The 12,378-nt window shown below is 33.6% G+C and overlaps 1 protein-coding gene across 3 annotated transcripts in view; it reads right to left on the minus strand.

Moving 5' to 3' along the window:
- Positions 1 to 3,095: 3,095 nt before the first annotated feature.
- LOC132738262 (fibropellin-1-like) overlaps positions 3,096 to 12,378 on the minus strand; it is a 76,071-nt gene continuing 66,788 nt past the window's right edge. For all 3 annotated transcript variants that reach the window (XM_060725732.1, XM_060725744.1, XM_060725737.1), the window contains 11 exons: positions 11,459 to 11,629; positions 11,113 to 11,283; positions 10,551 to 10,715; positions 10,040 to 10,150; positions 8,300 to 8,410; positions 7,709 to 7,819; positions 7,316 to 7,426; positions 6,510 to 6,652; positions 5,432 to 5,528; positions 4,929 to 5,090; positions 3,096 to 3,928 (listed from right to left, as the gene is read on the minus strand). In XM_060725732.1, coding sequence (XP_060581715.1) covers positions 3,681 to 3,928; positions 4,929 to 5,090; positions 5,432 to 5,528; positions 6,510 to 6,652; positions 7,316 to 7,426; positions 7,709 to 7,819; positions 8,300 to 8,410; positions 10,040 to 10,150; positions 10,551 to 10,715; positions 11,113 to 11,283; positions 11,459 to 11,629 — 1,601 coding nt within the window. In that variant the 3' untranslated portion in view covers positions 3,096 to 3,680. The remainder of the gene's footprint in view (positions 3,929 to 4,928; positions 5,091 to 5,431; positions 5,529 to 6,509; positions 6,653 to 7,315; positions 7,427 to 7,708; positions 7,820 to 8,299; positions 8,411 to 10,039; positions 10,151 to 10,550; positions 10,716 to 11,112; positions 11,284 to 11,458; positions 11,630 to 12,378) is intronic.

A 12,378-nucleotide genomic window follows, 5' to 3' on the forward strand; every position in this document is an offset into this window, starting at 1 on the left:
CGACTTATGGTAACTCGTGGCCACGACATAATATCTCGTGGCCACGACTTAGCTATCTCGTGGCCACGACTTAGTAACTCGTGGCCATGACTTAGTGTCTCGTGTCCACGACTTAGCTATCTCGTGGCCACGACTTAGTAACTCGTGGCCACGACATATTATCTCGTGGCCACGACATAGCTATCTCGTGGCAACGACTTAGTAACTCGTGGCAACAACATAGTATCTCGTGGCCACGAGATAAATAAAAACACACACACATGTCACCTTTGTGCCACAGTAAGTAGTCCCATATCGTGCGATTCGATTTCAAGTCTGTTGCTTATCCACTTCCTGTTTACCAACTTAGTTAAATTTTCGACATTAATGGTCAATGGTAAAAACTTTTCGTAACATCATAGCCTCATGATATTTGGTATACAAATGCAACCCGGCCGTTTTTGTCTTTGACCCATTTTTTCAATAATTTGGTTTGTGTGGCATATATATAACATGTACCAACTACCAAAAGTTTAAGCATTGAATCTTCAGAAAAAACAAGATTTTTAAGATTTTACTATATATATGTACATTATAAAAGAATTCTATGACCCCGGGGCAAGGCCAATCTCGACCCAAGGGCTATAACTTTTACACTCTTGGTATACAATGTTTCATGCCAAACATCCCAGGAAAACTTCATCAAATTTGACCCAGTTGATACTATTTTTGTATCCACTGTGTTCAAGTGTCAATACTTTATGACTACAGTCACTATTATTTAACATCTACATACAAAACTTATGCACAAATTTGATTTTTTTATGTAACATTAATGTTTTTCTACTCTAGTCATGTTAACTAGTCAGTCTAGTTAATATACATTTAAGTTTGAACTCTGTATATAGTCAAGTGAGATAGTGATCCCATATTGTAACTTTAGTCATTGAAGTGTTCTGCTTATTGTGATGGTGTATAGATATGGATAGAGGCCAGTAAATGAATAACCACAGTTTATACTCAGTTTTATATTTATTTGATAATTTACATATTTCATAGCACTTATATATTCAAAATATGATCAGAGGACATTTATGAACAAAACACATAATAAGTTCATGTAAAGAAGGTGTTCTCTTTACTAAAATCATTCATACAAATATGAATGTGAAATACAGGTAAATATATCGATATATCGGTGTATCGTCGATGTTTGCAATCCGATATCGATATATCGACGACATGCCTTTGACTGAATCAATGACAGCTCTAGTTGTTTCTGAGAAGAAGTCGTTTATACTAAAAATGGACGACAGACGCACTGACGGACGATGAACGCCGACATATTGTGATCACAAATTCGGGTGAGCAAAACGCTAGAGATTTTTGTCAAACACTTATGCCCACCTTATTTCATTTAATCTGTTGATATCTGTAGTTGAAGAGTGACACAGTAGTGGCCCGAGTAATATGTTGGATGTGCATAGCAGGCATGGTATGTGTTTAACAAATTTAACGATAGATATATACATGATCTAAACATGAGCCCTGAGTATGCGTCTTAATAATTTGAATTTTCTAAGTTTAAGAGGCATAACTCTCTCAAAAATTGGTACATTGTACCCAAAACTGAACTTGACTTAGATATTCTTAATATACATGTATATGATAAATATGTACACTAAATTTCTTTTAAGAATGTGCAACCTCTGCAAAGGACATAAACAGAAACTGTCACGATTTGGAGGTTTTCTAAGTCAAAGGGGCATAACTCTGTCAAAAATGTCTCGATCGTACCCAAAACTTAAATTGATCTAGATATTCACATGATAAATCCGTATATCAAATATCCTTTCAGTATGTTCAAAATTTAAATATATGCAAACTGTTCGATGAAGATGAACGGAAACTGTTGGTAGACCGACACCAGCAAAGCAATATGTCTTCCCTTTTTAGTTGGGGCATAAAAAGGAAATTGCAACAGCCTCGGTTGGATTAAGCGTGTTCATGGACGCAGCAAGGCTTCCGTTCAAGTCTCCTAGCACCGGTTGCAGCTGAATTCAACGTTTAGGGAAATTGAAAAGGCGGTGGAATTTTGAATTTAGAAAGAAAGGAACAAAAAATAAAATGAATTATTGTCATTTTTTACATTAGACTGCATAATCTTGCATTCCAAATTGTATCATGTGCTTATGAGTGAAATATAAAGGAGTTTTTGATTCCTTTGTCTCTTTTATGTATACAATATGTTGCCTTGAAAGATAAGGTCACACTTAAAGGTCAAAATGACAGACAGTTTTGTATGAATAGTTTACTTCAAATTTGGCTCCAGTATTTGCTACCGGCACGTAAGTGTTGAAAATTAAATCGGTGGTAGGCGGAGTAATTTTGCACTTGTCTCTCGGGAACAGACCCTGCAATTCATAAGATATTGTTGTTTTACTACTTCCGAAAGATCATTCCTCTCGCAGATTTAAATACTTCAAAACAGCAGGTCCAAGTGCACCGTATGTGTTGAGTCACTGCTTCAGAGGGATCACCTCTTTTCCAAAATTCATTACTTTAAAAAGGCATATTGTACAGGACTCCGATATTAAGACCCAAAATCAAGAGCAGCGTTGAAGGTAAACATTCAAGCAAAGAATAATGTGTTATAAATGGCGGTCAGCTAGGATCTGCCGAGTTATTTAAGATTACACGTTAACAATTCAACAAACGTTAACAATTTCAGGTAAGATGCAAGTAGCAACATAAACAACAAAGGGAAGCGGTGGCCTAGTGTTTAAGGTGTCTGCCTCTCAACCCGGCGATCATGGGTTCAAGCCATACTCGGGTCACGACCATGTTTCTTCATATAACACTAGTACTTGGTGGTTTCAGGAATCGGACTCGAAATTGATTAATATAAGTTGCAAGAACTTGTTTCGTAATCGAGTTTAAATATATATGTTTAAACCAACTTAAATGACATATGAGTAATTGCTAATTCATATCTTGGAGTGGAAGGTTACAAACCAAACAACACCATCATTTCGTTTTTGTTAGTTTTTAAGAATATTTTGAGAAATGATATATAAGATGTTTCTTATCGCTGAAAATATAACAACAAAATGATGTATATTTGTATTTTTATTTGTAATAAGAATAGTTATAATTACAATATACTTTTACAGAAATAATCATTTGCAATATTTCATTGAAAGAAATTTGTTAAGTCATATGAAACACTATATCATGAAAATATTTTTAAACTCTGAAGTACTTGTATCTATTTGAATGCCTGACTTTCTCCCTTATAAAGTACAAACGAGATAAACAAATGCACCAAGATAACATTACGATAGCTCGAAACGTTAGAGGATAATAAATTTGTAAAATAGATAGTTAAAATTACGATAAAATGTTATTTATTTTGAAACAAGTACATGTCCATGTACTGAATTAGGTAATACTGAATTAAAGCTTCCACAATTGTGCTCTTCCGCATGTCCAGGACAGTTACTTAGGCAAATATGATCTTTAGCATTATCAAGCTAAATATCTTTAAATCGATTGATAATTGTTAGGGATATTTCCAAAATAAGTTCTGACAGAATAGCGAAAGTGCAGACCAGACAAGACGAATGTATCATCTGATCTTGGTATACACTGTAAATTTTAATTAATATATAGGTTGTAGTCTGTTTTAAACATAACCTTAATTATAATCGTCTGAACATCATTTTTGTTGATTGTAAACCTACATTGCTTTTGAAATCATAGTATACAATTCCTTTTTCACCGTTGTCTGATCCTGGTGTAAAATATTGCCCATTCAAGTTTACAACTGCACAAGTGTTATACCACCATCCACCACGATCTCTATATGCGCAATTACTGTTCGGCTTTTCATGATCATACGTAGAAAAGGGCATTCCATTGTGATAACTCAACCCATCGTTTGCATCACCTCAAAGAGCAAAAACAATTGTGTCACGTTTTTAGGTGGACGAAATGAGTTTTCTAAGTTTTACAATTCCATATAACCTTAACCAAATACGCATTATCAGCTTAGTACTTGGTTACAATGTAAGCAGAAATAATGTCATGTATGACAAGTTGACAGTTTTTATAATCTTTTGATAAATAAAGTAAATCTATGGACCCACGGGAGGTATAAATCTAGTATGTACACACTAATAAACTCTGACGTAACGATTAATTGCAACTTATCGGGATACATACTTTTCCCATATTTACATGTAACTCCTTTAAATAATTATGACACATACACAATAATTATAGGAACGATAATCAACAATTATACCGTTCGACGGGCATAGGGTGCATCAACATTAAGCTACATTTGATTTTATTAAACCAACTAACAAATGATAAATAAAATATTTCATACTGTCAATATTCATATTGTATAATTACAGTATACGATTCGAATAGACAATGCATAACGAGTTATAAACACAGCTGAAGTGAACATGTTGTAATAAATATGTTTTCAATGTAAATCTACCCGGCAACCTTCTTTTCCTCGTGATTTTCGCAATATTGAACAATTTAACGTTCTTGATGCATTCATATTTTGACATTTCTCTTAATTTCGTTATATATGGTCATGTTAAAGTATTCATTCAAAATGCCAATACTTAAGCATTAGGACAATAAGCACAATAACTTTTTTTATAAATATCTTATATACACATGTACATAAACTCGTATAGTTTAGAAGTTCTTTATTTGCAAGTTATATGTGCAGTTTTCTGATTCTCTTGTATCTGTTCAAGACATAAAGGTGTGCTTCTAAAATTTATATATCGGGCACAGAACGTCAGTGCTTAGTGAACTTATGTTGAAATATCTTTGTATTTTGTAACATACTATTTGCTAAAATAATAAAAAATTCTTTAATTACAAGAAAATGGTTACGGTGGTAGGTGTATTTCTTTTGTTACCTGCACTTCCAGTTCCTGCGTTTATATGGAGTTCATATCCTGGATGTGTACCAATATGAAAGTTTTTAAAGATTTCGTAAGCATATGTATTGTCTGCTGCTGTCAATTCTATTCTAAGTTCAGTAGGTCCTTGTGCAGTCATTTCCTCTAAAAACCTTAGTCCTTAAATGAAAATTTAAATGCATTAAATGTTTTACTTCATTATCTTTCATAAATTGCAAAACTTCGTAATGTGGATTTGTTAATGCGCCCGATATTTCTGTTTAGAATTTCATCTTTCTCTTTCTGTTTAGGCTTTTAACACCCATGATTGCAGATAAGCATACTTAATTACTTATACTTATGAGATATTTTAGAATTTTTCAATTATAACACGAGTTTTTTTCTCCTTTATTCTAAAGTGTTCTTGGGAGATCTTTAAACTGGCTGGTAGGATAAACCAAGGTAACGGAACACATGATTTTTCAGTTGAAAATGATCAAACATCTAGAAAAAGTTTTCACCTAGCCAAAATTCTCCTGTATAATTTCCAAATCCGTCAATATATTCTATGAATATTCTGGTGAAATTGACTGAACCGTCAAAACGATTTTGAAAAACCTGCAAGAGAAACAATAGATTTCTTATAGAAATAGAAAGCGTTTCCAAAACCATAACGGAATATGCCTCTGTATTGAATGAAAGTTGTCTCTACTGATGCCCAAAAGGTTTATATTCATGCGTCACTTTTCAAAACATCAGTGCAACTGACTAATATATATATATAAACAAAACCATCAAGTAATTAACAAATGTATAACAGATGTATAAGGAAATACGTTAAAACTGAACTTTGGAATTCATACAATTTGGTGATAACATTTTAATACACAAGGACATACTATTCAGTATTTCTCTTTAAACCTTTTGATAAAATTACAAAATACCTTGGAAAAGACTTTTAAAACTAAATTCCTGGATAATTTATCACCAAATTAATTAATAAAACGTAATTTGTATATACAGGTATCTAATTCAGCTTTACTCGCGTTTTTTCTTGATATTTGCATGCCTTCTTCACTAGTTAAATGCATCAAATTGATCACGTCTATAATCACTACACCAAACACCTTGTTACGTGTAAAAGCCGTCGCTATTGACGTCAAGTGACACAAAAACATTTCCCTGTTTATTATTTATTTATGTACCTGAAGAAGGCTGTTCAGTCGGAACGTTGATACATTAAAGGTAATTTTATGAATTTGCATTTGACTACTTATTTCTTACTAGATTTACACTTTAAAAAAAAAGTTAACAGAAATTACAGTAATGTTTGATAAAGTTTCCTTTTTCACAATGAACAAATTACTATTTAAATTATTGTACTGCTAATAGCTAAAACGTTTATGCGTGAACATAATTCTAGTGTATTAAATTTTATTGATACCAATGGTAAGGTAAGATTGAAAAAAGTTCAATGTGACATATCTTATCAAACGAAATATTTTGTTTTCCGATTACTAAGGACTACTAAATTGTGAAGATTGCTTGACTAAACAGGCCCAATGTTTCATTTATAGAAATGAAGTAATATTCACAAACCGTCCATCCACCTAAGTCTGTAGCCATGTCACAGTATATTTCTTTCACCACTTTAGATCTCCAAAGTGTTACATTGTACACCCCATTCGAATTCACTTTCCCTATATTTCTATGCAGAATATCGTAGCAGTCCGTTGCATTAGCTTGAATAGCAAATGTAATCATTTATGCAAAAATATAAATAAACTGCACTGTTAATTCTATATGGCCACTTTCAAGTTTTAGTGGCGGAGGAAGACCTGAGATGTCCCTCCTGATTTTTTCAGGCTTGAACAGGTGCATGTACCTGAATAAAACCACCGACCATTAGCTATCTTTCTAATATGAAATAGTCCAGTTGCTAATGACAGTAATAAAGGACAGTGGATTAAGTCTGCGACCTTAGTCGCATGGATACAAAGAACTTTCATCACATCCTATAATGTAGTTGTTCAATTGGTGGAAAAAAACATATATTATAACTCGCTTTTCTGTCAAGTGTTCTGACTCAAAATAGGCAAACAAATAAGATTACACTTATCCAACTGTTACGGCATGTTATGCAATCCCAAGAAACTACTTGATCAACTCAAGGTTTAATTTATATGCTCTTGAAAATCTCCTATTGACATTCCATTTAATTTAATTCTGAAACAATTATTTGTGACTCCAATTCCTTCTTTTCCCGCTCTTGTATCCGCTCTCTAATTGCCTACCAGTTTGGTTGGGTTGCGTCTGGGGCTGAGTTTTGTAAACATCGTATTGTCTTATTGATATCTTTATTCTATTTGTAAGTATACATTTTCTAAATTAAATAACTAACTTACTGACATCACAGTTCTTCCCAAGATATCCTTCACTGCAGCTGCATGTATAGTCTATATTTCCAGATAAGCATGTACCATGTATGCACGGATTTGATTTGCAGTAATAATTGGCTTAAGCACAAAATTACACACAAGATTAAACAAAAATGTACAGACTTGCTTTGTTTGAACATGCTTTTCACAAATTCAGATACAAAGTATGTAATCAGAACAGTGATATAAATTACAGATAATTTTAAGGATATGTTATCATTTGTAAGTTTTATATGTTATTTTATGTCAACTATAAAAATAGAAGTTTAAATCACACACTTGCTTTTTGTTAAAACCCACTCTTATAAGATTAATGAAAGAACACCGATATGAAATGTAAATACGATAATGTAAACTTACATATATTGCACTGATTTCCACCAAAGCCATCTTCACAAGAACAATAATAGCCGGTTTTGCTTGCAAAACATTGACCATGTTGACAGGGGTTAGACTTGCATGGTGAACTTGCTGAATATAATTTTGACGAATTGGTGTATTTTATGTAAATAAGGATAAATAAGGATCGTGCAAATCGTTAGTGTATGTTACTTAGTAACAATGATACTAATGAAAGGTTGGCCCAGAACGATATGTAAAATAAACTTCTGTGAGTTTAAACTTATGCGGACAGAAAAAAAAGAGAAAAGAAGCAACAGTTAGGCTTTTTTCAGCAACTGAAGACAAGCGCAATAATCCTGTTGTGAATTACAGTTTGCTATGTGCTCAGTTTCAACGTTTATTGAAGAATATGCATGACTTTTATGTGCGTCAATTTGTATCAAGCTGTTATCAAACCTTTTTCAGAGTTAAGTATTTATTTATTTTGTCTATCATGAACTTAATGATTCCAGTTTTATCAATTATACATTTATATTCCAAAGTTGTACCATTTTCTTTTTCCGAATATCATTAGTTAATGTGAAACCTTGAAAGTTAAGCAATACTCACAAATGTTACAATGCCTTCCTTCAAATCCATGATAACAGTTACAAGTGTAATCATTTAACATGTCAACACAAGTGCCATTGATGCATGGGTCAGGTTGGCAATGACTAATAGCTACAAAATAAATGACCCTCGTAGGTTATCAAGAGACGACTTAACATGTAAATAATGCCAATCTTTTTAAATTTTACATCGTTCTTCTTTACTCACGTTGTTTCTTAAACAGAAATGAAGGGGTTTTTTGTTCTATATTGAATGAATATTTTTATTTGCATTGTTTCAATTTTAGTTTAAAAAGGTAAAAAATGTTATGTTAAATAATCATAAAACAAGTCTGGTAAAAATCAATGTACAGACTTTCGACAACAAAAAATAAAAACATTGTATAAAAATTTAAGTATTTTGGATTTATTTAAAATATAACATTCTTTAAATGGAACCGGAAAATTGACATTTCGCTAAATATTAAGTTAAACTGCCATTGTCATGGCGTGAATACTCCCGCATACCGCTTTGTCAGAATCAAAGTCATTAAGAGCACAAGGACAACCTTGCTGCCAAATACGAGCGTAATAAGCTAGTGTATTGCATATATATGTATTCTACATATTTTAAGCCGCAATGATCAAAGTGACCTTTACCTTTGATCTACTGACATCAAAACTGAAACTGCCATTGCATGACATGGATATCCCCATTCATGCACTTTGCCTTGGGTGTTTATGATGAATATATGAGAACAATATTATATCCTTCAAATGTGACCTTGATATTTGACGTCAAAATCAATACATTGTAAACAGGCATTATTAAGCAGTTGAGAAGACAAATTTATTGTAGTAGAAGCCCCCCCTGACCTTGATATTTTACACAGTCACCTAAAAATCAAGAAGGGTCATCTTCTAGTCATAACCAACCTCAATACCAAATATAAAGACCGTTGACCAAAGTATTCTTAAGCAATTCAGCGGAAAGCTTTTGAAGGCCTCTGTGACCTTGACATTTTACCCAGTGACCTCAAAATTTAAAAGGGTCACCAAATGGTCATGATCAAACTCCATACCAAATATGAAGATCATGGGTCAAAGGAATCTTAAGTTATAGGGCAGATAAGATTTCTGAAGTCCCCTGACCAAGTGTGACCTTGACCATTTGACACAGTGACCCCAATAGGGATCAGCTAATAGTCATAACTGATTTCTATGCCCCTGTGACATTGACCTTTGACCAAGTGACCTCGAAATCACTAGGGATCATCTAAAAATCATGACTATCTTCCATACTAAATATGAAGACTGTGGGATTCTCAAGTTATTCGGCGTACAAACCTTTTTAGTCAAGGCCCCAGTGACCTTGACCTTTGACCTAGTAACCTCAACATCAATAAGGGTCATCTTCCAATCATGACCAATTTCATTATCAAATATGAACACTGTGCGCGAAAGGAGTATTAAGTAATTAGGCGGACAAGGGAAATCCGACGGACGGCCGGACGGACAAGCATACCCCGTTACAATTTTGTTATGCGAGGGTATGAATATACATTTATTTGTAAACATAATGCAGTTATCAGTAAAGCAGTTAATTGTAAAATCTCATTAGAAAAAAACTTAATGACTTAACAAAATCATTCAAAGAATGAATTGGTTTAAAAAAAAATCTATAAATTTCACTATCCCACTATATGAAAACGTTATGATGTACCAAAAATATCATGGAGAAGAAAATAATATCTATACATACAAATATTGCAGTAACGACCCTCATAACCATGGTCACAGGAACAAAGGAAATCATGAAGAATTTCAAAACATTGACCATGTACGCACTGGTTAGTCGCACAATGTTTCGTTCCTGTATAAAAACAAAATTGTACGTCTTACTTGAAACTATTTAAGCATAAGTTTTTCTTCAGTTACCAACTGCTAACCAAATTGTTCTCACAAATAGGTATTTCTCTTAAAAATGTTCATGAAAATGAAAAGAACATTCCTAATTGTAATATTTGTTTTTTTACTCAAACAGTGTAATGAAAAACATGGCAGCAGAGGACGATAGCAATGTTTCAAATATCATTACAGTTTAACTTGTCTACGCTTGCACAATTCGACATATTTATCACAACAAATAAAATATTTCAGACATAAAGGTTTAAATACATTTTCTCAATACCATTGCCCTAGTTCATTAAAACAACACATCTATCTATCTTTTATTTTATAAATTATCTACTAGTATTTGTCACATTTGTTACCACAATTATTATTAGCACACGATTCAACTTTGTCATTTGATCCTCTGCAGTATTGTCCATATGATGAGGGCGGAGGATTCGAACATGACCTCGTTTGTGATCTAATTCCTCCGCCACAGGTGACACTACATGCACTCCATGACGTCCAGTCACCCCAACCACCGTCTGTAAGATTTTTGTATAAAAAAGAAGAACAACATTATTTTATTATATGTACGTGTAAGATTTTTGTAACTTCTGTGTGTCTGCATATTTCAGTATGGACAGTTTATTAGCATTTTTAAAATAATAGGAAAAAAACAACAACATTTCGATGAAGCTGCATTAATGTTACAATTTTCAATATATTAAATTAAAATTCGTGCATGTAGTCAAACTCTTCGATCAATAACGACCTGTTTTGATTTTCCAATTGTTTAAAGCAGCTAGTCCTTCTTTAGTATCGTTTGTTATTTTTATTATTTTCATTTAAAGAACCAAACAGTTTATGTTTCGGTGTAGCAAAGCACTTGGATATGCCGTTTTATAGCATATATTTTTAGATTTGTCATTAGATACACACTTGCACATGGAGCTGGCATACACAGCTGTGATTCAATGTTAACGCCGAAACAATGATTTCCAGCCAGACTTGGTGGTGGATTAGAACAAGTCCTTGTACGACGTTGCAAGCCCATGTCACATGTTACTGAGCACGTGCCCCAATGTGACCAATCACTCCATCCACCATGAACTGTAAAATCAAGCAACACAAATAGAATAAATATAATGATTTAATATCTTTCCGATTCTCAAAGCAATGAGCAATTTTGTTTGTATGTTAAAAGTATTTTATTTATATAGTTTTTATGTGGCAGTTTTCCGAATTTGTGCTAAAACAGGTCATGAAAAGTGAAGAAGTTCTGGACCTGGACACTGTTGTTTGTGGCATCCTTTCATATCACTTCCACTTCCTACACAGTCAAAACCGCCATTCTTAGGTGCTGGATTTGTGCAGGTCCTGGTTCGAGTTTGGTGTCCGTTTTCACAGGTTACGTCACATGTGCTCCAAGATGACCATAAAGACCAGTTGCCGTCAACTGTATATGAACATTAGCAAAAGTGAAACATTTCTACCCAGCTACAGTATTACAATAAAGAATTTTCGACACTTAATTAACCAATCAAACTGAAGCGCATAAAATATCAAGAGGTATAATTGAATAACTTAGTATGTTTTTTGGTCATTTGCCAGTTTTTATATCTTCATATTGCAGGGCCTGTTCTTTACTAAACTGTATAATGATTAACGATATACCTTTTGCAATTTCGAAGCTCGAAATGTATAATTGTTTGATGTTAAGCAACGTACGAGTATTGATCAAAAAGTTCTTTGCCCCATGTACTTCTAGTAGTCAGAGAACCCATAAATGGTCTTACTTTTCAATATAATCTCCCTCTTCATCAATTCACTTTGCCCACCTGTGCTCCAACTTGTTAAACCCTTCAAAATAGAACTCTCTATTTTCGTCCTCAAAGAACTCATTGACCGCCTCCATAACACCTTCATTGTTTTCAGTTTCGGAAACAGGTAGAAGTCAGAGGGGGTTAAGCCCGGAGAATATAGGGGATGGGGAAGAATTTCAATGCCGCAGTCAGTTGAAGCAGCAATCGCAACTTTGGATGTGTGTGCTGGCACATTGCCTTGCAGCAGCAGAACGCCTTGAGTCAGTTTGTCCCTCCTTTTACGCGCGATTTCTTAATGCAGACTTCTCCAAGTCTGCATAGAACGTAATGTATATCGTACGACCTTGCTCAACAAAATCAATCCTGAATATCACCTTACTAC

The sequence above is a fragment of the Ruditapes philippinarum genome, unplaced genomic scaffold, assembly GCF_026571515.1.
Source record: "Ruditapes philippinarum isolate M1 unplaced genomic scaffold, ASM2657151v2 ctg2950_1_1_1_1, whole genome shotgun sequence".
In the NCBI taxonomy this organism is placed as follows: domain Eukaryota; kingdom Metazoa; phylum Mollusca; class Bivalvia; order Venerida; family Veneridae; genus Ruditapes; species Ruditapes philippinarum.